This window comes from Macaca fascicularis, chromosome 7 (genome assembly GCF_037993035.2).
Source record: "Macaca fascicularis isolate 582-1 chromosome 7, T2T-MFA8v1.1".
Lineage (NCBI taxonomy): Eukaryota > Metazoa > Chordata > Mammalia > Primates > Cercopithecidae > Macaca > Macaca fascicularis.
Window position 1 is genome coordinate 962,221 of NC_088381.1, and position 26,859 is coordinate 989,079.

The following is a 26,859-nucleotide window of genomic DNA, read 5'->3' on the forward strand; positions in this document are numbered from 1 at the left end:
AGGACTTTCTGTAAAGGGTACAATAGTGTTTTCAGCTTTGGGTCATGTGGTCTCTTGCAACTTCAAAAGCAGCCCTGGACATACTATAAATGAGTGGGTGTGGCTGTGTTCCAGTAAAACTTCATTTACAGAAAGAAATGATGGGCCTCATGTGGCCCATGGGCTATAATTTGCCAGTAGTTATGAATCCTCAGGGGCAAGCCTCTGTCTCCCTGTCAGAGCTGAGGCTGAGAAGGGCAGCTTTCTCTGTTGTTCTTATTTCTTATTCGCAGTCACTGAGGGGCAACCCTTTGGAGCCCCACTTTCTGCAGGAAGTCCTTGGAGGCGCGCCGCATTACCGTGCACCCGAGAGCCTTACACCCTCCCCACTGAAGCTGGCTTTGGGGGCGGAGGTTGTTTATCCACCTGAGTTTGGGTTTCACTTCCTGCGTTGGCCCTTGTGGCTTCCTTACTATTATGTCAGTGCAGCAGCACGTTCGAAAGGTGTCTGAAACAGCATGGAACAGCGTTTAAGTTTTTATCAGGAGGGATGTTTGCCTTCATTTGGAAAACGGCAGTCTGATTGCATGTGTATGTGTTTTTACATTAATCATGTTTTTTTTTTTTTTTTTTTTTTTGAGGCGAAGTCTTCACTCTGTCGCCCAGGCTGGAGTGCAGTGGCACCATCTCGGCTCACTGCAAGCTCCGCCTCCCGGGTTCGCGCCATTCTCCTGCCTCAGCCTCCCGAGTAGCTGGGACTACAGGCGCCCGCCACCGCGCCCGGCTGATTTTTTGTATTTTAGTAGAGACGGGGTTTCACCGTGTTAGCCAGGATGGTCTCGATCTCCTGACCTCGTGATCCGCCCGCCTCGGCCTCCCAAAGTGCAGGGATTACAGGCGTGAGCCACCGCGCCCGGCCCATTAATCATGTTTTTTAAAATTAATCATAGATGTTTTGTGTCCTAAAACATTCCCACTTAGATTAAAAAAAAAGAAAAGACTTTTTTTCCCATGTGGTTTATATGCTGCCCTGCTGAAATACTAAAATGTGTTTGTGTTCTTTTATGGATATGTTTTTGTGGCTGTTATTGTCAGAGATTTGCATATAGTAGGTAATTAAATTGTTTTTTGCTTTTCTTGGTGTTAATTGTAGTTGGTATTCTACACAAAAATGGAAGAGTTTCCAGGGAGAAGACCTTATTTTCACAATATGTTTTTTGAATTTGGAATTTCTAATAGTCATGTTTTTATTTCATTTGTAGAACTTTGGTAGAGCACGTATAAACTCATAAACTTACATTCCTGAGATTTTTAACTTTAAATTTTATTTCTATGTGATAAAAATGTCTAAAGCATGGATTTATGAATTACTAAATTTGGGGGATATTGAGATTGGAAACTGATGTTGCTTTTTCTTCTCTTAGCTGTATGCCACTGGGTATGGTGCAGGTGGCAGACTAGGCATTGGAGGGACAGAGTCGGTGTCTACCCCAACATTGCTTGAATCCATTCAGCATGTGTTTATTAAGAAAGTAGCTGTGAACTCAGGAGGAAAGCACTGCCTTGCCCTGTCTTCAGAAGGAGAAGTTTACTCTTGGGGTGAGGCAGAAGATGGGAAGCTGGGGCATGGCAACAGAAGGTATGATGTGAAGACATTATTTCAACCTTCTATTTGTCTTTGTTTGTTTGTCTTGATGCTGCTGCAGTTTATTGGCTCTTTGTTTTCCAAGGTAACATTTACAGCAATCTGCTCAAACTAAATAATGTGAATGACTCATTTGGCAGAAATAGTGTTACGTTCCAGTATGAAGGCTTACCCATATGACTCCTCTGTGGAGAGGAAAAGTCAATTCTGAGTTTTTGACAAGTCCTAAGTCAGTGGTTTTTTTGTCCTTCTCCTTCAAATCATCTGAATCACGTTTGGCATTTTGTGTAACATGTGTGGTACTAGAACTGCACATACAGAGAAAATGGCAGGAGTGAGGAAGAAAGCACACAGCATTGACACCATTTTTTAAACAAATGAACCAAACTCACAAGTTTTAAAAAATTAATGAGAACTACCAAACAGATTGTAGTAACAGGGGCTTTCCTATCCTAGGAATAACTAAAACACCATATAAAATATATTAAACTGGTCCGGTGTGGTGGCTCACGCCTGTTATCCAAGCACTTTGGGAAGCTGAGGTAGGCAGGTTGCTTGAACTCAGGAGTTCAAGACCAGCCTAGGCAACATGACAAAACCCCATTTCTACGAAAAATAGAAAAAAAATTAGCCAGATGTGTGGTGCACACCTATAGTCCCAGCTACTTGGGAGGTGGAGGTTACAGTGAGCTGAGATTGTGCCACTGCATTGCAGCCTGAGTGACAGAGTGAGATTCTGTCTTAAAAAATAAAATAAACAACAGTCCCAAAGACATTGAATATCAGGCAACAAAATACAGTGTTCTCTGAATCATGGGAAACAAGGAGAATTCTCAGGGATGATGGTTAATGGTACAAAAATATAGTTAGGTAGAATGAATAAGATCAAGTATGATACCACAACAGGTGACTATAGGCAACAATAACTTGTTGTATGTTTTAAAGTAACTAAATTATAATTGGATTGTTTGTGACACAGGAAAGGATAAATGCTTGAGGTGATGGATAACCCATTTATCATTATTTATAATAATCATCTGACATGATTTTAATCATGATATTATTTATAATAATCATCTGATATGATTATTACATACTATATGCCTGAATCAAAATATTTCATATACCCTGTAAATATATACATCTATGTACCCACAAAAATTAAAATGTTTTTTAAATGAAAAATAAAAAACAAGGCAAGTTCTAAAAATTGCCCAATGCACTTCCTGTAGAAAGTTTCCAGGCTGTGACACAGGAAAGAGAACACCAGGCAGATTCTGGCAGACTCCCTTAGTATAGAGGAGATAGAACTGGAAGTCCAGGGAGGCCAAGATATACAGAGTCTGCAGAGTACCAGAGTGGAGAGAGCTGCACAGAGAGGACTGCGGAGACCTGCAGAGCCTAATACAGCAGTCACAGCTGTGAGGTTGAAGAACAGACTGCCCAAAGGATGAGAAAGAATAGTCCCCAGAGCTCACATGGCAGGGAGACGGAGCTAGATCCCCAAACCTCACAGTTTACAGGGCAACGATTAAAGTACTAAGAATGATGTTACCCAGTATTGGTGAAAAATTAGCCACAGACGAATTGTTGCTATCATCCCACCAACAAAGCTTAAAAGCAAGACCTGAAAGGATTAAACTACTTATAAGTAACTTATCACAGAGATCAAAGCTCAAGAATATTTTTATGAATACAAACATAAACCACCCAATAAGGTAAATTTCACAATTTCCTGCATCCAATAAAAAATTACCAACCATGCAGGGGAGCAGGAAAATACAGCTTACGTGAGGAGAAAAGTCATCAGTTGAAACTGACTCAGAAATGGTATCAGTGGTAGAATTACTAGATAAGAACTTTATTAAAATAGTTATTTTAACCATATACCGTATCTTCAGGAAGCTAGAAGAGAACTTGAATGTGTTAGATAAAGCCTGGAAGATACTTAAATGCCCAAATCAAAGTTCTAAAGATGAAAAATACATTGGATGGAATTAATGGCAGATTAGACATTACAGGAAAAAAAGATCAGTGAACTTGAAGACATAATGAAAGAAACTATCCAGAATGAAACAGAAAGAAGACTGTACAAATGAACAGAACATCAGAGAGGTGAACTGTAGGACAACCTCAGATGTCCTAATATATGCATAATGAGAGCCACCAAAGGAGGGGAACATGCAGCATTTTGAAGAAATAATGGCTAAAAAATTTCCAAATTTGTTGAAAACGATAAATCCACTGATTCAAGATGTTTAAAGAACCCTAAGCAAAAGAAACATGAAGAAAACTACACCAAGGTGAATGGATCAAGACCAGAGATAAAGAGAAAAATGTTTTAAAAGCAGCTGGGGTGAGGATGGGCCGAGGAGGGTGACCAAACAAGTTACAAGAAGAAAGGTAAGCCCAGCTGCAGATGTCTCTGAGGAAGCACGCAAGCTAGAAGACAGTGGGTTTTCTGTAAGTAAAAATTACTGCCAACGTATTTTTTTTTTTACTCAGCAGAAATATTTTTTCAAGAATGAAGTTGAAATAGAGTTGTTCACATAAACAAAAACTGAAAGAACCACAGACCTGCACAACCAAAACCTTAAACGAATTTCTTTAAATAGAAGGAAGGTTATACCAGATAGAATCATGAATCTATCAAAGGAATGAAGAAACGTTGATGTCACGACGTTTTTCCTTACCATACAGATCTTTGAAAGAGATAATTGAGTATGTCAGGCACATAATACAAATAAGTTAAGGTGTTTAAAACCTACACAGAAGTTAATTGTAACACAAAGCCGGGGGGTGGAAGTGGAAGTAGACTTGGGGAGTTCTTACACAGCGGCAATATAGGACTTCAGAGTAGACTGTGATAAGTTAGAGAGGTAATCTACACACCCCCAAAGCAATCACTGAAATAACACAGGAGTTTTTATCTGATGAACCAACAAAGAAGTTGAAGTGAAGTCGTAAAACATAATCAGTTCATCCAAAAGAAAGCAAGAGGAAAATGGCAACAAAGAACAGATAAATAAGCAAGATACAGATTTAAACCTAAGACGCACACACATTTTTTTTAGAGCTGGGGTCTTCTTTTGTCACCCAGGCTGGAGTGCAGTGGCATGATCATGACTCACTGCAGCCTTGAATTCCTGGGCTCAAGCAATCCTCCTGTCTCAGCCTCCTGAGTAGCTAGGACTACAGGTTCGTGCTGCCACGCCCAGCTAATTTATTTTTATTTTTTGTAGAGGTGAGGTCTTGCTTTGTTGCCCAGGCTGGTCTCAAACTCCTGGCCTCAAGCAGTCCTCCTGTCTCGGTCTCCCAAAGCACTGGAATTATAGGTGTGAGCCGCTGCACCCCAGCTGCCAAATATGTTAATCACATCAAATGTAAATGATTCAAACAGCCCAGTTAAAAGTCAGAAGTTGTTAGAATGGATATAAGAGCAAGATCAAACCATACGCTGCCTTCAGGGGTCCCACTTTAAATACAGACACATAAATAGGCTAAAAGCGAAAGGACAGGGAGATACATACCATGCTAATGTACATCAAAAGAAAGCTGGAATGCCTGTGTTAATGTCATACAAAGTAGAATTCATAGCAAACAATATTGACAGGGACAGAAAGAATAGTATCCAGATGATGCAGTGGATAGTTCATCAAGAGGACATAATATCTTAAACCTTTGCACCCTTCAGAGTAGATCTTCCAGATACATGAAATTAAAATAAAACTGCATGGAGAAATAGACAAATCCCCAGTTGTAACTAGAGATTCGAATACCCCTTCTTCAATTATTGATAGAACAAGTACATAAAAAAAATGGATAGAAGATTTGAACAGCTGTATCAACTAACTTGACCTAACTGACATTTTTTAGAACACTCTACTGGACAAACTACATTCTTTTCAAGTGCATGAGGAATACCTACCAATATAGATCATGATTTGGGCCATAAAACAAATCTTACACCTCAGAAAGATTCAAGTTATGTACAATATGTTCTCTGTCCGCAGGGAAATTAAATTAGAAATTAATAACAGATTCCTGGAAAACCTCCAGTATTTTGAAAGTAAAACATTTCTAAATAACTGATGGTGCCGGGCGCGGTGGCTCACGTCTGTAATCCCAGCACTTTGGGAGGCCGAGGCGGGTGGATCACGAGGTCAGGAGTTCGAGACCATCCTGGCTAACATGGTGAAACCTCGTCTCTACTAAAATTACAAAAAATTAGCCGGGTGTGGTGGCGTGTGCCTGTAGTCCCAGCTACTGGGGAAGCTGAGGCGGGAGAATGGCGTGAACCCGGGAGGCGGAGCGGAGCTTGCAGTGAGCCGAGATTGTGCCACTGCACTCCAGCCTGGGCAACAGAGCGAGACTCCATCTCAAAAAAAAAAAAAACAAAAAAAAAACTGATGGATCAAAGAATGAATCAGAAAGTAAATTACAAATAATTTTGAAGAGTGAAAATGAAAACAGTGTACCAAAATGTGTGGGATCCAGCAAAAGCAGAACTTAGAAGGAAATTTATTGCATGAAATGCCTATTTTAAAAAAGAAAAATGGTCTCAGAACTATGACCTTAGTATCCATCTTAGAAAAGGACAATAAGGATGGATACAATCCAAAGTAAACACAAGAAAGAGAAGGAGTAAGAAAGAGCAGAGCAGAATCCATAACATAGAAAATGGAAAAACAATAGAGATAAAGGAAACAAAAACCAGTTCTTTGAGAAGATCAATATAATTGTTAAAATCTCTGTCTAGACTCATCAAGAAAAAAGGAGATTACAAATTTTAGAAATATTAGGAATAGAGAAGTTTTCCTCACCCCAGGGTATACAGATATTAAAAAATAATTAAGCATAATGTACAACTTAATGCTAAGAAATTTGACTTTTTAGATGAAATAGACAAGTTCCTCAAAGGACACACACTCTTCACAGCTCACTCAAGAAGAAATAGATGACTTGAGTAGAATAGCGATGTGTCTAAGAAATTGAATTTCCTGCAAACAAATGTCTGGGACCAGATGACTGGTGATTTCTAACAGACATGTAGCTAACAGATAACAATTCTTCATAAACTTTTTCAGAAAATTGGCAGAGGGAATTCTCAACTCGTTTTTCTGAGGATAGCTTTACTCATATCAAAGTCAGACTCAGCCATTCCTAGGAAAATACAGATCAATATCCTTATGAACATAGATGTAAAAGTTTTTAATGTTGAATTAAGTAATACATAGTGTGGCCAAGTGAGATATTTTTGCCAGAAATCACAAGTTTGGTTTAACATTAGAAGAATCAATCAATGTAAAAAAGAAAACTATATGATCATCTTAATAAAGAGGAGGAAAAAAGTAATTTGTCAAACTCCAACATCCATTTCTATAAAATCTCTGAGTAGTCTAGGAGTAAAAGATCTCCTCCTTTACCTGATAAAGGGCATCTCTGTTAACCTAGAGCTTAGATTGTAGTTAATGGCAACAGATGGAAAGCTTTCCCCGAGTTGAGGATCAAGGCAAGGATGTCTGCTATCACCACTTCTCTTCAACATTGTACAGCAGGTTAAGTAAGTGCAGTATAGCAGTGCAAAGAAATAAAAGGCATCTAGATTGAAAAGAGAATTAAAACTGTCTTTTTTGCAGAAAACATTGTTTATGCAGAGAACTTGATGGTGTTTACAAAAAGTTACTAGAACTGATAAGTGAGGCTAGCAGTGTTGAGGGATAGAAGATCAATAAATAAAAGTTTCTTATATGTCTATACATATACATATATATAACCAGAAAGTGAAATTTTTAAATACCATTTACCCTCTTCCCAGAATTGAAAAACTAAGGGATAAATCTGACCCAAAAATGTGAATGACCTGTAGACAGAGGACTACGAAGTATTGCTCAGATAATTTTTGAAAGACCTAAAGTCATGAGGGGGCATGCTGTGTTCATGGAGCAGAAGAGTCCGTATTGTTAATTTGCTGGTTATCCTCAAATCTGTAGATTCAACACCTTCTCAGTCAAGCTTTCTATAGAAATCGATAAGCCAAACATAAAACGTATGGAGATGCAAATGGCCTAGAATAGTCCAACCAACTCTGAAAACGAGGAAAAGGTCGGAAGACTTGCACTACCTGACTTAAGCCTCATTTTATAGCTGCAGTAAACAATGTGGTTTGGTGCTGGCATAAAGAGAGAGGCAGATACATCAGTGGAGCAGAAGAGAGAATCCAGAAACTGGCAGGCAGTACTGACAAGACGAGTGTGGAAAAATGAAACTGGACTTCTCACAATTTCTAGTGCGCAGTTTATAAGAGTGCACAGCCAATTCATTGGAGAAAATACACTCTTTTCAACAAGTGGTTTTGAATAATTGGTTAGCCTATGGCAAGAAATGAACTTAAATTCGTACTTTACACCATATCCCAACATTAATTCAAAATGAACCAAAGTCATGAATGTAAAACGTAAAACTAAAAAGTTCTAGAAGAAAACATGAGAAAATTTTTGTGACTTTAGGTCAGAAAAGATTTTTAGATTGAACTCCAAAAGCATGATTCATGAAAGGAAGATATAACTTGGACTTTATAAAAATTACGAACTGTTCTTTGGAAGACACTGTGAAGAGACTGAAGCCATGAGCTGGCAAAGATATTCACAATCATATAATCTGACTAAGGTCTGATAGCCACAATATATAAAGAGCTTCTTTCAAAACTTAATAAGAAAAGAAAAAGTTTGTTATCAGTAGTCACTGTGTTACAGACTAGTGACATGCATATGTTAAAACTCCTTAATGAATTGTTAATTCGTAGTGGGGGTGAGGTGCAAACTTTCCTTGTAGGGCCAGATGGTGACTATTTTAGGAGTTGCATATGATTCTTTTTTTTTTTTAAAACCCTTTAAAATGTAAAACCTGTTCTCAGCTCATAGACCTCTGAAAAATGGGCTGTGCTTCGAACTTGGCCCGGTATGTGTGGTCACTTTCCAGCCTCTGAGTCAGAACTGGGGAAGCCCTGCCCTCTGGCCTTGTACTGGAAGGAGGTCGGACGTGGTGACCTTTTGAGTTCAGGTCTGAATGATTCTTCTTGATTGATTTAGCAATTAACTGATTAGGAAGGTGTAGATTGAGAGGTATTTAATACGCTGAAAAATGTTTAAGAAGAAAAATGTATTTCCGTTCTATTTGGTGACTTTTTTGCAGTCCGTGTGACCGCCCTCGTGTCATTGAGTCTCTGAGAGGAATTGAAGTGGTCGATGTTGCTGCTGGTGGAGCCCACAGTGCCTGTGTCACAGCAGCCGGGGACCTCTACACGTGGGGCAAAGGCCGCTACGGCCGGCTGGGGCACAGCGACAGCGAGGACCAGCTGAAGCCGAAGCTGGTGAGGAGGCGCCGTGTGCGGGGGCCGGGGGCTGCACGCTCCTCGCTGCTGCTGTCACATGGGGCGGTTTGCCACTATCGCTATGATTTTAAAATTCCAAAGTATTTGCTCTTCTAGATTTTTTTGGTTTTAGGGTTGTTGGTCATAGCCCCATTTACAAGTAGAAGTTCTTTCTGGTGGAAATAAAAACCATCTTGGTACATATTTCTTCCATGAGTCATTTAAACATCCTTTTCTTTGTAGTGGTAAATATTGCTTGGCGTCTAGAAAAATGCTTTGGCTTCGGAAAGGCCCACTGTATTTTTGGGTGCCAGAAGTGAATAAACAGCCTTCATGGTGATGTAGGGTTGGCTCATCAAAGACACTAATACCTCCTCCTATCGTTCAGATGCGTGTAGTTCAAACAGATGAAGGTGCTTTCTCTTTTGTCTTATAGGATTTTAGAAATCATCTCTGTAAAGGCTTAAAACAGGTACCCCCATAAAAAAAGAATTGCAGTGTTGTGAAGCCACTCCTGTGGCAAAAGCCTTCTTGTGTTGTGCTCGGCCAACCCAAGTCCCTTTTCTCTGAAGGTGGAGGCGCTGCAGGGCCACCGTGTGGTAGACATCGCCTGTGGCAGCGGAGACGCCCAGACCCTCTGCCTCACGGACGACGACACTGTCTGGTCCTGGGGGGACGGGGACTACGGCAAGCTTGGCCGAGGAGGCAGCGATGGCTGTAAAGTGCCAATGAAGGTACTTCCCATTCTTGCCCTGCCCAGTGCCCTCCCAGCTCACCCCAGTCAGGGGTCCCCAGGGGCCCTCTGGGAAAACACGGCCTCAGAGCCCCCATTACTGACCCTCTGTGTGCACTTTAACCTCCTCTTTACCTTCTTTCTAGTAAATAGAGTGGGTAGTTGGCTAGAAAGTGTGTGGAGGGCCTAGAGGGAATAAGGTGTTTTATGTGCTGTGTGCGTTCTTTTGAGAAGTGGATGGGATCATCCGGGCACCGTGGAGCCCCCCGGTTTATGTAGCATGTAGGCTCACACTCTCTCAGTTCATAGTGGTGTGGAGTTGCCATGGCTCATGCCTGGGGAGTGCCCGTGCTTGCTAAAGGGACTGCATCTGGGTTAGCCAGGGCCACCTCAGGTGGGTGTCCTGTGAGGAACGAGAGTAGGGCCTGCACCAGCGCCCGAGTCCTGCAGCCCTGGTGGGGTCGGCGGCTCTGCTCCACACAAGCCTCGTGGCTCCAGGTGATTTTTTAGCTTGGCCAGAATGTCTTTTGTTCTTATGAACGGGTGGCTGGTATGTGGTTCAGGTCCTGCACATGTTGCTCAGTGACATCAGTGTGTGCAGCACACTGCCGTGTAGCCAGGCGCTCTGCTGGGTACTTGGGGGCCTGGCGCTGTGAACCTGTCTCTGCCCAGCCTCCTCTCTCGTGGGGCTGTGGGGTTGCAGGCGTGGCTCAGGTGCTCTGGGGCAGACCTCGCCAGTGGCATGCTGTGGGGTTGCAGGCGTGGCACAGGTGCCTCTGGGGCAGACCTTGCCAGTGGCATGCGTCAGAGGACCCTTCTTGCGGGAAAGAGCCTGGGCTTTGCACGTTCAAGGGCGAGGATGCTGGGCATCAGAGGGGCTGGAGCAGGATGTCCTGAGGCCATTGTGGTAGGGCCAGACACCAGGGGAGAGCTCATTAAGAGAATGAAGTCAGTTTTAATTAATTTGAGTTTAGAATTGAATATGAGAACTTACATATGAGAGCGATCGCCGAGGTCATGAGGAGCAGCTTGCAGGATAAGGAAAAGCGTTGACTGGCAAGTGTGCAGTGTGGAGGATGGGTAGGGCCCACTGCTCTTGGCCATCCCTCCCCTTGCCTACTGCTCCTTCCCCGCGGGCCTCTGGTCTGAGAGGGCTGGGACAGGTGAGGAGAGACACAGGGACTGCTGGATTATGGTGCTGCTGCACAGAGAAGCACGGCTGGGGGAGGCCATTCTGGGGAGAGGCTTGCAGGCCTCACCTGCAGAGCTTCCCCTTCCAGTGCCATGTGCTGGGTCCCGCCGGGCCACAGTGTGCCAGTGGGCACGTTGTCAGTCACGGTCCCCCCTGCTTTCTGGGAGTGCTCAGATTAAGTGGAATATGATTTTCAGTTGCACTAATTATTCATCATAGATACAAGTTTTCAGAGTTCCTACTAGATTTAGTTAAATCCCAGTGTGGTTATAGCAGTCCGCAGGGGCCTTGATTCTGTCTGTCTAATTGAACTTTTTCCCCTTCTAGATTGATTCTCTTACCGGTCTTGGAGTAGTTAAAGTGGAATGCGGATCCCAGTTTTCTGTTGCCCTTACCAAATCTGGAGCTGTTTATACCTGGTATGCAAAATTCTGTTTAAACCCACTAAAACCAGATTTTAATTGGGGTGTGCGCACTACCTTTCCATGGATGGGAATGTACCTTCTGCAGCAGGCTATGGTTGTGTCCTGAAGAGCAGAGGCTGCCCAGGAGGCTGGGCAGGGTGGTCAATGAGATGACCTTGCTCCATAATTTCTATGCTTCCTTCATGTGCAGGGGCAAAGGCGATTATCACAGGTTGGGCCATGGATCGGATGACCATGTTCGAAGGCCTCGGCAGGTCCAAGGGTTGCAGGGAAAGAAAGTCATCGCCATTGCCACTGGCTCCCTGCACTGTGTGTGCTGCACAGAGGACGGTAGGTGGGGCTCGGCGCTGCAGGACTGAGGCCGGTGAATCTAAGAGGGTTGCTTGAGCATAAATGACATGCACAGCCTTAAAAGGGGGCACAGACCTGTCATCCCAGCACTTTGGGAGGCTGAGGCGGGCGGATCACGAGGTCAAGAGATCGAGACCAGCCTGGCCTACACGGTGAAACTCCGTCTCTACTAAAAATACAAAAATTAGCTGGGCGTAGTGGTGCGTGCCTGTAATCTCAGCTACTCAAGAGGCTGAGGCAGGAGAATTGCTTGAACCCGGGAGGTGGAGGTTGCAGTGAGCCAAGGTCGTGCCATTGCACTCTAGCCTGGCAACAGAGCAAGACTCTGTCTCAAAAAAAAAAAAAAGGAGGCAAAGGCTGGGGCTTATACCATGTCCTGAGAGTCTTATCTGCAGTCAGCAGGGCTTTGGCCCTGTCATTTTCAGCCCCTGCTGTTAAACCTGTGAAAGAGTTCTACTTATTACTTATTACTGGGCTGTGCAGAACAGAGCTAGCAGCCAGCCTGAGACATGTCCTTAGACGGACCTGCTGCAGGCTTGGCCCTATGCTGGTATCTGGGAACCTGGGTTTTGGGAAGACTACCCTGTTCCCTAGGTGGTAAGTGTGGTTCACTGTGCCTGAACTGTCTGTACAAGTGATGTGGTTTGTGCAGAAACCTGCTTTCCTTGGTCTGGAACTTGTTACACGCCAGGAAGGGGGTGCCTGTGTGATCAGCCCCGATGGAAACCCTGGGCCTGGAGTCTCTACCCAGCTTCCCAGAAGACAGCACTTGACACAGCTCAGTGCTAGGGCAGTTAAGCTTGTCCTGTGTGGCTCTTGTGGGAGAGGACTCTGGAAGCTTGCTCCTGGTTCCCCCTCTGCTTTGCCACAGGTCCCCATCCCTGTGCTGGTCTTACTGTGTGTCCTCTTGCCGTGATATGCTGTAGCTCTGAGCAGGAGTGTATGCTGAGTCTTGTAAGTTGTGCTGGAGAATCACGAGTGTGGGGTTGGTCCGGGGAACCCTGACATGATGGCGAAAGGGACTTTTCAGGTCGAATGAAGTTTGTGAATCCGCTGACTTGTTATGGAGATTATTCTGGATTATTTAGTGAACTCAGTGTAATTACACAGACCTTTTGATCAGAAAAGAAGGCACAGGAGTCAGTCAGAGATGTGACTGAAGAGGTAGTAGAAAGATTTTCGAAGTCTGAGAGCTCTCTACCCTCTGTTGCTGGCTTTCGTGGAGGAGCAGGGTGGGGGAATGGGGTGGCCCCTGGAAGCTGAGAATAGCTCAGCCATCAAGGAACCTGGACCTCAGTCCCACAGAGAACCGAGCTGTGTCCGAATGAGCAAGGAAACTCTCCCCGGGGCCTCTGGGAAGGGAGACCCATGCGGGACTTCCGACCCGCAGAGCGAAAGGATCCTGTGTGTGTGGTTTAAGCCAGCCGGGCGGTGGGGATGTGTTATGGCAGCGGTGGGAAATGTGGGCGCCATCTTTCACTAACATGGCCGTCCCGCAAACTGTGCTCCTTGTTAAAGCCTTTTTTTTTTTTTTTTGAGACGTAGTCTCGCTCTGTCGCCCAGGCTGGAGTGCAGAAGGCTGGAGTGCAGTGGCCGGATCTCAGCTCACTGCAAGCTCCGCCTCCCGGGTTCACGCCATTCTCCTGCCTCAGCCTCCCGAGTAGCTGGGACTACAGGCGCCCGCCACCTCGCCTGGCTAGTTTTTTTTGTATTTTTTAGTAGAGACGGGGTTTCACCGTGCTAGCCAGGATGGTCTCGATCTCCTGACCTTGTGATCCGCCTGCCTCAGCCTCCCAAAGTGCTGGGATTACAGGCTTGAGCCACTGCGCCCGGCCGTTAAAGCCTTTGGTGAGTTATATAAGCACGCACCCTTTAATCATTTCACTGTCCTGTGACACTCCCTCAGTGCCTGGCATCATCCTTTCGCTTCCTCAGTCTTCCTGGGCCTCTGGCAACTTGACACCAGTTATTTTGTAGCACGTTCTTCAGTCTGGGTTTTTTCCGGTGTTTCTGCCGTAGGTTCGGGTTGTGTGTCTTTGATCGTCACAGTTCATCCTTGCAGGTGACATGCAGTTTGTCTCCTTTCTGATGATGCTCACTACAGTCGCTTGGTTACGTTGCTGTCTGCTGTGCTTTTCACCGTGGACATTGTTTATAATAAGGATTTGGTAGGGACACCTGAATCTACTTAAATATTCCTTTCTTATGCAGCTTTGAATGAATTCATCATGGATCCTAATGTATTCATTGGGGTATAGAGTCTTTTCCTGTTTGTTTTGATGCTCTAGTTGTGCTCTGTATGGCTGGCTGTGCCCCCTTGTGTGTCCCCGTTGTCTGGGAGAACTTCCCTGCTCTGGCAGAAGAACATCAGCCGCCTCTTGGTTCCACCGTGCCCCACGCCTCGACCTGGCCATTTCTCCAGGAGCCTGGCGTCTGTGGAGGAGAATGGCCTTGAGCAGACAAGGTCTGGATGATGGGTGAGCTCATTGCTATTGAGGCGTCACCGCTCCCCAGGCCTCCTCAATGGGCAAAGCCAGGGACTGGTCATGTAAACAATACCCCGGTTTATGTTTGATGTTTCCTTCTGGATCTGCATGTGTGTTGAAAGCTGTGAGTTTCCACCAGTATCCCCAGGACCAGTTCGGATCCACAGGGTTCATTCCAGTCTTCTCTTGGCAACCTTGCAGCTCCTTTCTCTCTGGCAGTTTGGCCCCCTAACCCCGTGCATAACCAGCGTCTCATCCTCCGGTGCGTGGCTCCTCCCCTCACATGTGGGGGTCTTGGCTAACCCCCCTCGGACCTAGCACCTGGGTGGAAGCCCTCCTCATGCTCGCGGACTCATTCCCTGTGCCCGGCTGCGTCTGCAGAGACGCCCTCCTCACCTTGTGTGTGCGACACCCGCCTCGTGGCTTTAGCAGCAACCTGCGGGGAGCAGGCAGGGACAGGAGACAAGCACAGGGGAGCAGGCAGGGGCAGGAGACAAGCACAGGGGAGCAGGCAGGGGCAGGAGACAAGCACAGGGGAGCAGGCAGGGGCAGGAGACAAGCACAGGGGAGCAGGCAGGGGCAGGAGACAAGCACAGGGGAGCAGGCAGGGGCAGGAGACAAGCACAGGGGAGCAGGCAGGGGCAGGAGACAAGCACAGGGGAGCAGGCAGGGGCAGGAGACAAGCACAGGGGAGCAGGCAGGGGCAGGAGACAAGCACAGGGGAGCAGGCAGGGGCAGGAGACAAGCACAGGGGAGCAGTCAGGGGCAGGAGACAAGCACAGGGGAGCAGGCAGGGGCAGGAGACAAGCACACTGCCCTTGATCACACAGGCATCACACTTTCCAGACACCCGAGGAGCTAGATTTGACAAGGCTAATGGTGTCTCCAGAGAACGTGAGCCTTGTTTCCATCCTGGTCACCAGGGACCTTGCCTGAGAATATTTTCTGGTGGTGTTTCTTGGTTGAGGTCCAACACGGTGCACTGAAAAGTGTGATGATTCTCGTGAATGGTGAATCTTATGTTTAGGGTATGAATACAAACTGCATGTTCTTTTTGTATGTTATTTTTTTAATTTATTTTTATTTCAACAAGTTTTTGGGGAACAGGTGGTGTTTGGTTACATGAATAAGTTCTTTAGAGGTGATTTCTGAAACGTGGTGTACCCATCGCCCAGGCAGTGTACACAGTACCCAATGTGTAGTCTTTTATCCCTCACTCCTCTCCTACCCTTTCCCCCGAGTCCCCAAAGTCCATTGTGTCATTCTTAAGCTGCTGCATCCTCATAGCATGAGAACATATGGTTTGGTTTTTCCGTTCCTGAGTTACTTTACTTAGAATAATGGTCTCCAGTCCCATGCAGGTTGCTGTGAATGCCATCGTTTCATTCCTTTTTATGGCTAGTAGTGTTCTGTGGTGTATATACACCACATTTTCTTATCCACTCATTGATTGATGGGCTTTGGAGCTGGTTCCATGTTTACGTAATTGCAAATTGTGCTGCTATAAACATGCGTGTGCAAGTACTTTTTCAAATAGTGACTTCTTTTCTTCTGGGTAGATACCTAGTGGTGGGATTGCTGGATCAAATGGTAGATCTACTTTTAGTTCTTGGAGGAATCTCCACACTTTTCCACAGTGGAGCATGGAAAATGCTTTCCGTCACAGCGCATTTTCACAGATAGCTTGTTTCTGGTTTTTATCCCCTCTAGAGGGAAAATCTCAATGGGTTGTACTGGTTTCTGTTCCCACCAGCAGTGTGTTCCCTTTTCACCACATCCGTGCCAACATCTATTATTTGCTTATTTATTTATTTTATTATGGTCATTCTTGCAGGAGTGAGGTGGTATCACATTGTGGTTTTGATTTTTAAAACATGGATTTTAAGGTGGATCACGAGGTCAGGAGTTCGAGACCAGCCTGACTAACATGGTGAAACCCCATCTCTACTAAAAACACAAAAATTGACTGGGGCGTGGTGGCACGCACCTGTAATCCCAGCACTTTGGGAGACCGAGGCAGGCGGATCGTGAGGTCACGAGTTCAAGACCAGCCTGAGCAACATGGTGAAACCCCATCTCTACTAAAAATACAAAAATTAGCTGGGCATGTTGGCGTGCTCCTGTAAGCCTAGCTACTCAGGAGGCTGAGGCAGGAGAATCACTCAAACCCGGGAGACGGAGATTGCGGTGAGCCAAGATCACACCACTGCATTCCAGCCTGGGCGACAGAGTGAGACTTCGTCACAGTGATTCACGCCTGTAATCCCAACACTTTGGGAGATGAGGTGGGAGGATCACTTGAGCTGGGGAGGTTGAGGCTGCAGTGAACCGTGATCATGCCAGTTTACTCCAGCCTGGGCAACAGAGTGAGACCCTATCTCAAAAGAAAGTATAAAATAAATCAAACAGACTTTTCCCCTTCTGTTTCACATGTAAGAGCAATTTGGGATGTTAGGGATATTGATATCTGTTCTAACATTATTCCGATGGATTTGGGATGTTCAGGATATTGCTATCTGTTCTATTATTATTCCGATGGATTTGGGATGTTCGGGATATTGCTATCTGTCCCGATATTATTCCGATGGATTTGGGATGTTCGGGATATTGCTGTCTGTTTTGATGTTATTCCGATGGATTTGGGATGTTCGGGATATTGCTGTCTGTTCTGATGTTATTCCGATGGATTTGGGATGTTCGGGATATTGCTGTCTGTTCTGATGTTATTCCGATGGATTTGGGATGTTCGGGATATTGCTGTCTGTTCTGATATTATTCCGATGGAGAACTGCTGCCGTTCACGCCTAGTCCTGAGAACTAACACTGTTGAAGGCTTTAGACCAGAGTCCTGTGCCTCTTACTGGAAGAGGCCTGGTGGCCAGCAGGGGCTGTGGCGAGTCCTGGGAAGTACGCTCGCCTCTTTGGATGTGTAGTTAGCGTGTATTCACATTTAGGTCATACGTAAAGCAGACATTCACGTCTAGGTCAGATGTAAAGTTGCCGACTAGGTCAACACCCAGCTGAAGGGCAGGGAGCGTTGGTTCTCTGTGTGATGGGAAGACATTGGCAGCCATGCGTTTGTTGGCCCTAGTGTACAGGTTCTGATTCTAAATGCACTTCATTCAGGTGAGGTTTATACATGGGGCGACAATGATGAGGGACAGCTGGGAGATGGAACCACCAACGCCATCCAGAGGCCTCGGTTGGTAGCTGCCCTTCAGGGTAAGAAGGTCAACCGTGTGGCCTGTGGCTCAGCACATACCCTCGCCTGGTCGACCAGCAAGCCCGCCAGCGCTGGCAAACTCCCAGCACAGGTGAGTCCGGGCAGGCTGGGTGGGTCGGGGGCGAGCAAAGTGTGCTCCTGTCACGTGCTGCATCCTGTCGTTGTGTATTTACAGAGGCTTCTCGGTGAAAGTAATTCAGGCTCAGTAGATGTTAACCAAACAGTGTATTTACGAGCCTCGATATTTGGCTGGTTGTGGTGGCTCATGCCTGTAATCCCAACACTTTGGGAGGCCGAGGTGGGCGGATTGCCTGAACTCAAGAGTTCGGGATGAGCCTGGACAACACAGCAAAACCCTGTCTCTACAAAATTAGCTGGGCATAGTGGCGTACACCTGTCGTCCCAGCTACTTGGGAGGCTGAGGGCTGAGGTGGGAGGATCGCTTGAGTCTGAAAGGTTAAAGCTGCAGTGATTGCACCACTGCCCTCTTGCCTGGGTGACAGAGTGAGACCCTGTCTCAAAAAAAACCTTAATATTCATGCCAGCCAACATTCTGTGTGTACGGTGTGTATCACCTTCTAAGATATCTTATAACCCTCACCACTGTTCTGATGTACATGCCTCACGCTTCTTAGTAAATATATTTGTATAGACAAATTTTTTTTTTACAGTCAAATTGGACAGAATATTATTTTAAAAGCAGCACAGTGACGTTTTGTAAAGCAAACTCAGAAACCATAATGCTTCTCTGGTTTTGAAACAATTGTTTTCAGAATCCTTAATGGGTGTCACACTGTGGCCCCCCTGTGCCTTTGGTGCCTGAGGGGCTGAAGGCCGTTTCTGTGTTCCAGGTCCCCATGGAGTACAATCACCTGCAGGAGATCCCCATCATCGCACTGAGGAACCGCCTGCTGCTGCTGCACCACCTCTCCGAGCTCTTCTGTCCCTGCATCCCCATGTTCGATCTGGAAGGCTCGCTCGACGAAACTGGACTCGGGCCTTCTGTTGGGTTCGACACCCTGCGAGGAATTCTGATATCCCAGGGAAAGGTATTCGAGTGGCAGTCTTTGCTCTAGGGGAAACTGGTGTCTTCAGTACATTGTAACCCAACAGAATTCCAATCCTGGGAATAGAACACATAGAATACGGCTCATTCAGCAAATGTTCACGGACTGCCTCCTGCATGCCAGGCTGTGTTCTGGGTACTTTATTTTTTTTTTTTTTGTATTTTTTAGTAGAGACGGGGTTTCACTGCGTTAGCCAGGACGGTCTCGATCTCCTGACCTCGTGATCCGCCCGTCTCGGCCTCCCAAAGTGCTGGGATTACAGGCTTGAGCCACCGCGCCCGGCCATTATCAATGAGAAAACAGACAAAAATTTCCTCCCTTTTGGAGCTTATATTAAAAACAAACAGTATGGTGCTGCATCTCTGCTTCGTAATCTCTGCCTCTCACCGCTCCAGAAGGATGAGGTGGGCCTTCATAAACTCAGCCTTTGTTCCTGCGGTCCTCCTCTGCCTGCCTGGCCTTGTGGCATTATGGCAAGTTCCACTGACACAGGAAGGCGGGCGATTGGACTGTTTCTCCCGGGATGTCCAGCAGAGGGGGCCAGGAGTCACAGATAGCTTACCTTGAAGGTCCATGCCTGAATGTGTAGAGATTGCTGGCCAAGTGAGAATTAACAGGGGTGAGTAATACAGTCATGAGTGAGGGCATCTGAAAGTCACCAGGCAGCTTTTGACCTGTAGATGTTGCTAATAATTGGAGCTTTCTGGAGGTTGGGTTAGTTTCTGGCAAGCAGCTTGACAAGATGATCTCGAAGGGGCTAATGATCCTACGGTAGGGGTATCTCTGTGTGGGGAAGAGCTTCAGAATTGGATTGAGGAACACTAATCCTGATTGTGATTCTGTGATATGTTTTGTTGTCAAATATCATGGCCCATTCTTAGTGATTTAATAACATTGAGATGTTTTGGAGTCCTGTCCCAGCAGGTTACTTTTTAAAGACTGGTTTTGTTTCCACTTGACTAGAACGATTTCTGCTGAACGGGACTGGGGCATTCATTTTACTTTCATGTGTGCCTGAGGGTGCAGGTGATGAGGCTTGTGTTTAATGGAAAGATCATCTCTCTGATGAGAGAGGCAGAAGAAATCGTAGGCAGGTAAAATGGATAGGAAATGTAATTTCAATTACTATTCAATAATAAAAAGTAGCAATTAATTAATTTTGCCTTCTTTTTTTAATCCTTCAAAGTTGTGATGATAATAGGCAGTGCAGAGGTAAAAAACCTTTCTTTGCAGGGAGAAAAATGGTGAGAGGAGGGGCATGTCCCACCTGGCCCTGTACGAGTGTTGTGCAGGCTGTGAGCAGGGCATGGGTGGGAGCTGGTGTGTGGTAGGGGAGCGGTGGGCAGCAGTGTCTGGCACCTGCTGAGGCTGCAGAAGATCAGGGGAGTGCTGAGGGCATCTGAAAGGGACCTCTGGTCAGGGAATGTGCAGGCAGCCTCGGTTCTGGTCCTGGGTGTGGTGAGGATCGGCCTCAGAGAGTGGGTGTTACTACTCCCGGTCCAGAGCACCAAAAGGGACTCTCCAGGAAGGTGGGCGGGCTGGTAACTGGGAGGAGAGGGGAGTGCTCCTGTGGAGGGGGAGCTCCCCTGGGGTCCAGGCAGGGCCCGTGGGGGCAGGATGAGTCTGGGCTGTGCAAGAGGCGTGGGGCTGAGGTGCCTCCAGGATGCCTGTTCCGGGTCTCCTCTGGCGCTTAGGGCCCTCACCTCCTGCCTTGGAGCAGCTTGTTCTTAGCCTTTGAACTGGGCAAGGGCTCAGCCTCCACTGAGGGACCCTTGCGCTCCCACAACCCACCCCTAACTGAAAGAAGGCACGATTGGCCACTTGGCCAAGAGAGCTGAGACCCCTGCTGACCTGTCTCCTCCGTTTCCATTGTCACGGCTGCTTGCTATATCCTGCACCCTTTCCCCATGGGCACGGCCGACCTGCTCCCACCTGGGGAAAGGCTGGGTCCTCACTGTGGCGCTCATGTTTGACCACGCCCTGCTGTCTTCACCCTGGGCGCTCCCAATTTCTTTCAGTGTGTTCACAGCCAGGACCTCTGGTTGGCTCCACGGCACTCCCTGGCCCTGTGGCTGCTGTGTGGCAGTCAGTGGTTTAACATCAGTCCCTGCCACTGGTGGACTTAATGTTTGGCAGGGAAATCTTGACTTCGAGACCTGAGTCAGAGCAGGTGCTCGCCAGGCCCAGCCCTCCCTGTTCTGCACCCTGCATGTGCTGGGCTCTTCCAGCCTCTGGCACGCTGGTGGGTGGAGGTAGTTTCCTGAGGGACCTGCCTCTTGCCTGGCCATTGGCACTGCCTGCCCTGACTTGTGTCCCTGTGCGCTTCAGTGCCAGCCTGGTCCCCTGCACCCTCACAGCTTGAGAAAAGGGAGCTGGCAGTTTTCTGTTCTTAAGGTCTTCTTCAAATCAGATCTTAAACAAAACTATGTCATGATTTCTCCAGGAGTGATGCTTTCTGTATCAGATTCTAAATTTTGTCTGTTTGATGTGTTTTAGGAGGCAGCTTTCCGAAAAGTAGTGCAAGCAACCATGGTGCGCGATCGTCAGCACGGTCCCGTTGTGGAGCTGAACCGCATCCAGGTAGTGCATGGAGAGACATGTCCTGTGCTTTTCTTGTGGCCTGACAGCCTTAGAAGTGATGCTTTCGTGGGTGCCTGGGCTGGGACGAGAGCGCTGGTAGCCTGCCATCCCGTGCACCCCAACTTTAAAGAGCAGGTGCCACCTTCCTTTTTGTGGGCTTCCTGTATGTGATGTGCTGGGCCTTCCAGGAATGTCAGTGTGTTTCTTTATATAGAAGTAATGAAGATTTATCTCAGATAGTCCAAAAACACAAACACAGGTCAGCAAGAATGGGAAAAATAAAATCAGCCCTCTTCCCACTGCATGATGATAACCGCTGCTGTTACATTGGGAGGTGTGTGTCTGTTTGTTACAGCCAAAGCAGGATCACTGCCTTTTAAAATTTGCTGCGCTCCTCCCTGCCATGGAATAGGGCTGTGGGGCTGCTTGTGTTTGGCAGCTGCCTGCAGCCTGCTCCTCTCTTGCAGAGGTGTGTCCTGGTTTACTCTGTTAGATTTCTCTGATGGTGCTAGGGGGCCATGCCCACTTTTCTGTGGTACAGGCAGGGCTATCTGGGTGTGTCTTCGGTTGCCCCTTTTGTTAAGTTCTGAGAAGTGGAGTGGGTCACAGGCCCAGTGATAGTTTGATGATACATCTGATTATAGGTTGTAACAGTTCATGCTCCCACTATCCTCACACCCTCCCCCCACTGGTAGTTTTCTTTGCCAGTGTCATAGGCCAGAGTTACTAATATGTCTCATGGGTAGTGGTCAAAGAAACGACTAGTAGACCGTTTGTAAGTTTATACTGCTTCAAGTCTACATAAACTCACAGTTACAAACAAAGAGGAGCCTCAGCCCCTGATGATGATAGCGTGCAGAACTTGACATTTAATGCTCAAATGAAACTGGCCTCGTCTCTTGGATCAGACACAGAGAGCCACGAAGAACAAATTCTTTGTTCCTGTACCTTTGTATTAGCACATGATTTTTACCCTGATGTTGATTACATGACTAGAAATTGTTTCAGAGTTATATTTGGGGGCATGTTGGATTAAGACACCAGACTCTTGTCCTTTGTTGGACAGCTCATGTGACCACACTGATGGAACTGGTCTCTTCACTGACGTCAGAGTGTTTAATGCTAAACTGTACGTCAGTCATGTCCTCAAATAAATAGTTTAACTAGGTTCATAAAAAAGCTTTTATTTCCCTACGTTGGATGATCGCTTCAGTTTACTGTGCATCATAAACATCACAGCTTGTAAGAAAGGCCAGCCGATGGCTTCTACATCGTCTGACCCCAGCGATTGAGTATGTCTCAACTTGCACCTCCCTCAAAACCGCATGCAGGCGTTTTGGGCCAGGGGCTCTCAGGGTGGGTGTTCAAGCCCCCTCTTCAAGCCTGGGGGGGCTCTGAGCATCAGCGAAGCTTTGATAAACTAGGATGCAGGTTAGGCACCCTTATTTCTGTCTTTGTATCATCTGAAATTTTTGAGAAGTCATTACATGCTGAACGCCTCTTTCCTATGCATCTTGCTATCCCCAGCTTGTGTTACAAAAATGTTCATTCAGTATGCAATTGAAAAAACAAACTGGGTAAATGGCAAACAAATTTATATTAGTCCTTCTGGCCGCGCGTGGTGGCTCATGCCTGTAATCCCAGCACTTTGGGAGGCTGAAGTGGATGGATTGCTTGAGCCTAGGAGTTTGAGACCAGCCTGGGCAACATGGTGAAACCCCGTCTCTATAAAAAGTACAAAAATTAGCCTGGTGTGGTGGTGGGTGCCTGTAGTCCCGGCTATTCAGGAGGCTGAGGCAGGGGGATCGCTTGAGCCTGGGAGGCAGAGGTTGTAGTGAGCCGAGATCATACTGGTGTATTCCAGTCTGGGCGACAGAGCTAGACACCGTCTCAAAGCAAACAAAAAGCAACTTATATCAGGCCTTTTTTTTTTTTTGAGACAGAGTCTCGCTCTGTCGCCCAGGCTAGGGTGCAGTGCTGTGGCGCGATCTCGGCTCACTGCAGCCTCCACCTCCCGGGCTCAAGCGATTCTCCTGCCTCAGCCTCCCAAGAAGCTGAGATTACAGGCGTGCGCCACCATGCCTGGCTAATTTTTTTTTGTATTTTTAGCAGAGACAGGGTTTCACCATGTTGGCCAGGCTGGTCCCGAACTCCTGACCTCAGGTGATCCACTCGCCTTGGCCTCCCAAAGTGCTGGTATTATAGGCGTGAGCCGCCACGCCCGGCATCAGGCCTTCCTAAGAATCAGATAAACACCCTTCAGCCTAGTGTGCAATGTGGATTGACGTCTGGGGGCTGCTGTGGCTCAGCCACGGCCCCGGGTGCCATGGATGGCTCCTTCCCGTTCAGGGTAGCATGCCCCTCCCGAAGAGAGGAAATTTTCTACACGTGTGGAAATAGAAGTGATTTTCTGCCCAAAAATGAACATGGAGAAAAACATTCTATGAATTCAAGGTGTGCACAGGACACCAGCACGGAGCCAGGAAGGCTGCACAGGCACCTCCGTCCCGCCACCCCATGGCTGTGACGATGCGCTCAGGGGCACGCCTCCCGAGGGGATGCCATGGGAGGGGCTCTCGCAGCTGTCTGTGGAAAGTTTCGGAGACGCCAGAACACAGATCATCTTACTGAAGGGTTTTGTTTGTTGGGAATTTTATTTAGTTTTATAGCAGGATCTGAACGTCAGTACCTAAAAACTTTTTTACACTTAAAAATTTATTACAGAATTATTACATGCACATTTCTGAAAATTTAGGGACTTCAGATTAAAGACAGTTAAAATCATGTGTGTTTCTATTGAGCAGAGAAAGTGCTGTCCCACAGGAGCCTGTCTCCTTCCAGGATCATGGCTGCTGTTTTCTGCAGCCTCTGAGCACAGACAGCCTCTACCAGTGGGTGCTGTCGCGGAGAAGAGGCAGCCCCGTGGGCTTTGGGGAGCTGGGTGCACCTGTCCTGTCACACGGCTGCCGTGACGTAGGACATGTCCTGTTCTTTTCTGGTAGCCCAGTCTCCTCTGGGCATGATGGAGCCTTAAAAAGCTGCTGCGAGTTTCCAGGAACTCACATCTGTGAACACCTAGCCGAGTGTGTGGCACGCAGACAAGTTCATTCTACAGGCAGCTGTGGCTTCTGTCTTTCTTCTTGTATTTTTAGTCTTGGTTATGGCAGCCTGTGCTGTAAGTGGTTTAAACTCAACTTTATGTGAGCTAAAGATAAAGAGAGTTTCACTGGAGGAGTCATCAAAATACATTCTCAGGACCATTTTTTCTTCAATTTTTCTTTTTGACATGCTTCCAGACTGGGCTTCTCAGATGATTCTGATGCACAGCCTCGGCCACCCGCCCTCCGATGCCCCGAGGTCCTGCTGTGGCAGGGGCCCTAGGGCTCCTGCCTTGATGTCTGGGAATTGGAGTCCCCTGAGCCTTTGGAAATTGTAGCTTAGGATGAGAAGGATGGGCAACGAGAGTGACTGCCTGTGTTGGGGAGGCTGAGTGGCCCCGAGGCTTGGAAGTGGGATGGGTGGAAGTGGATGAGTGGAAGTGGATATGGGAAAGGCCTGGTCCCAGCCGAGGTACTCACTGTATCTGCTTCAGTTCAGGGGCATTGGGTTGAATCTTTGAGTGCCGGGAGTCTGTTCTGATCTGGGAGAGCTGCTTTTGGAGTTCCTGGTGTCTTATTTCCTGAGGTCATGGCAAGATGGTGAAGTGGTGGCAGTGCATAGGGTGTGAGAATGGTCCATGCCAAGGTGATGCTGCTAGGCCGCAGCTGTAGACGTGGTGGTAGTGTGTGTCATGTTGGAAGGTGTGTTTGTTCAGACACGCTAGTCCTAGGGGCTGCTGGGCATATCACTGGCGACATGCCCAATGGGGTGAGGGCAGCGGTCTCGGGTGTTCAGAGTCGAGTGCCCTGGATGGCGGGGTCTGCAAGCAGGTGCGTGACCAGGGAGGGGCCCATGCACAGTGCCTCCTCCTCATGCACTCGCCAGCTCCGCGTGTCCCCGGCTGTGTGTTTCCTGCTGCGGCAGTGGCCTCACGCTTGCTTGCTTTCTCCTCTCCAGGTCAAACGATCAAGGAGCAAAGGTGGGCTGGCTGGCCCTGATGGCACCAAGTCTGTCTTTGGGCAGATGTGTGCTAAGATGAGCTCCTTTGGTCCCGACAGCCTCCTCCTTCCTCACCGTGTCTGGAAAGTCAAGTTTGTGGGTGAGAACTTGCTGGGCGCGCTGGAGCACCTGTGTCCCCGGCAGTGGTCGCCTGAGCCCACGGGGAGCACAGAGGCCACATGGTGCGGGATCATTGGGGGTCTTCACACAGGACTGTGTGAGGGGACTTCGAGTGGCTGCTTCTTCCCTGCAGGTGAATCTGTGGATGACTGTGGGGGTGGCTACAGTGAGTCCATAGCTGAGATCTGTGAGGAGCTGCAGAACGGACTCACACCCCTGCTGATCGTGACACCCAATGGGAGGGATGAGTCTGGGGCCAACCGAGACTGCTACCTGCTCAGCCCGGCCGCCAGAGCACCTGTGCACAGCAGCATGTTCCGCTTCCTGGGTGAGCTTCTCGGCCGCTTGAACTGGGTTGCTGTGCCCTGTGCCTGCTCTTGAGTTAAAGTGTACTGTCTGTTTGAGGAGTGACAGTAGATATCTTGAATATCTGCGTTTAGTTTTTGAGACTAAAAACTAATAAAATGTTACCAATAAAAATGACTTTTAGAGCCAGGCGCAGGTGGCTCACGCCTATAAGCCTAGCACTTTGGGAGGCTGAGGCTGGTGGATTGCATGAGGTCAGGAGTTCGAGACCAGCCTGACCAGTATGGTGAAACCTTGTCTCTACTAAAAATACAAAAAAAAAAAAAATTAGCTGGCTGTGGTGGCATGCACCTGTAGTCCCAGCTACTCAGGAGGGTGAGGCAGGAGAATTGCTTGAACCCAGGAGGCAGAGGTTGCAGTGAGCTGAGATCGCGCCACTGCACTCCACCTTGGGCGACACTCCGTATCCACAAAAAAAAAAAAAAAAGAAAAGACTTTTCATGTTGATCGTGCATTTCACCAACATTGTGGAAGCGAACAAGGTGTGCTGTTGACTTCCGTGCCTAGCATTGAGGGCCTGACGGTGGTGGACCGTTGGAAGCTCTGTGCATAGTTACAGGCACTGGCAGAGCCAGCAGGCCCTGGCCACGTGCTGAGGACTGGAGACTGCCTTGAGCACTCAGAAAATGTGAGATTCTGTTTCTTCATCTTCAGTGTTTATCTGAGACTTGGGATCAGAGAGGGGTGAAGTCTTCACCATTGGCCAGTCCCTCCCTCCTGTCCCACTGAGGGTGTGCAGTGTCCTCGGCTGTGCGTCCCACCACACCTGCACCTCCTGGGCAGGGCTGTAGCTCCCTGGAGGACACTCCCATGGGGAAGTTCCAGCTCTTTGCTGTCAGAAGAAGAAGAATTGGCCTCTGTGTGGCTTAAACTAATGTGTGTGCAGAAGGGATGTGAAGAGTTAGAGGCTTATAGGCACAAAAGGGAATGATAGATGTAGAGGAGGACAGATGGTCTTGAGGAAGGGCCTAGACCTATGATTTGGGTGTTACTGCTTCAGAAGGTTCTGAGGCCTCAGTGTGGAGCTGCTGCCAGTGGCGTGTGTGAGTGAACGGGAAGTTTTGTCATCCTTTGCAAGTGTCCTCTGTCACTGTGTCCTGAATGATCAGGTGTGCTGCTGGGCATTGCCATCCGAACCGGGAGTCCCCTAAGCCTCAACCTCGCTGAACCTGTCTGGAAGCAGCTGGCTGGGATGAGCCTCACCATCGCGGACCTCAGTGAG

The 26,859-nt window shown here is 47.4% G+C and overlaps 1 protein-coding gene across 3 annotated transcripts in view; it reads left to right on the forward strand.

Moving 5' to 3' along the window:
- The window catches only part of HERC2 (HECT and RLD domain containing E3 ubiquitin protein ligase 2), a 220,595-nt gene that overhangs the window by 189,066 nt on the left and 4,670 nt on the right, over positions 1-26,859 (forward strand). For 2 of the 3 annotated variants that reach the window (XR_012414636.1, XM_065547623.1), the window contains exons 79-89: positions 1,404-1,618; positions 8,819-8,996; positions 9,569-9,730; positions 11,249-11,340; positions 11,537-11,676; positions 17,310-17,497; positions 18,258-18,455; positions 20,970-21,053; positions 25,110-25,251; positions 25,405-25,599; positions 26,747-26,859. Coding sequence is in view for 2 of the 3 variants with exons in the window: in XM_065547623.1 (XP_065403695.1) it covers positions 1,404-1,618; positions 8,819-8,996; positions 9,569-9,730; positions 11,249-11,340; positions 11,537-11,676; positions 17,310-17,497; positions 18,258-18,455; positions 20,970-21,053; positions 25,110-25,251; positions 25,405-25,599; positions 26,747-26,859 (1,707 nt within the window). In the remaining variant the exon portion in view is untranslated. The remainder of the gene's footprint in view (positions 1-1,403; positions 1,619-8,818; positions 8,997-9,568; positions 9,731-11,248; positions 11,341-11,536; positions 11,677-17,309; positions 17,498-18,257; positions 18,456-20,969; positions 21,054-25,109; positions 25,252-25,404; positions 25,600-26,746) is intronic. The other variant, XM_065547629.1, reaches the window with a different exon arrangement.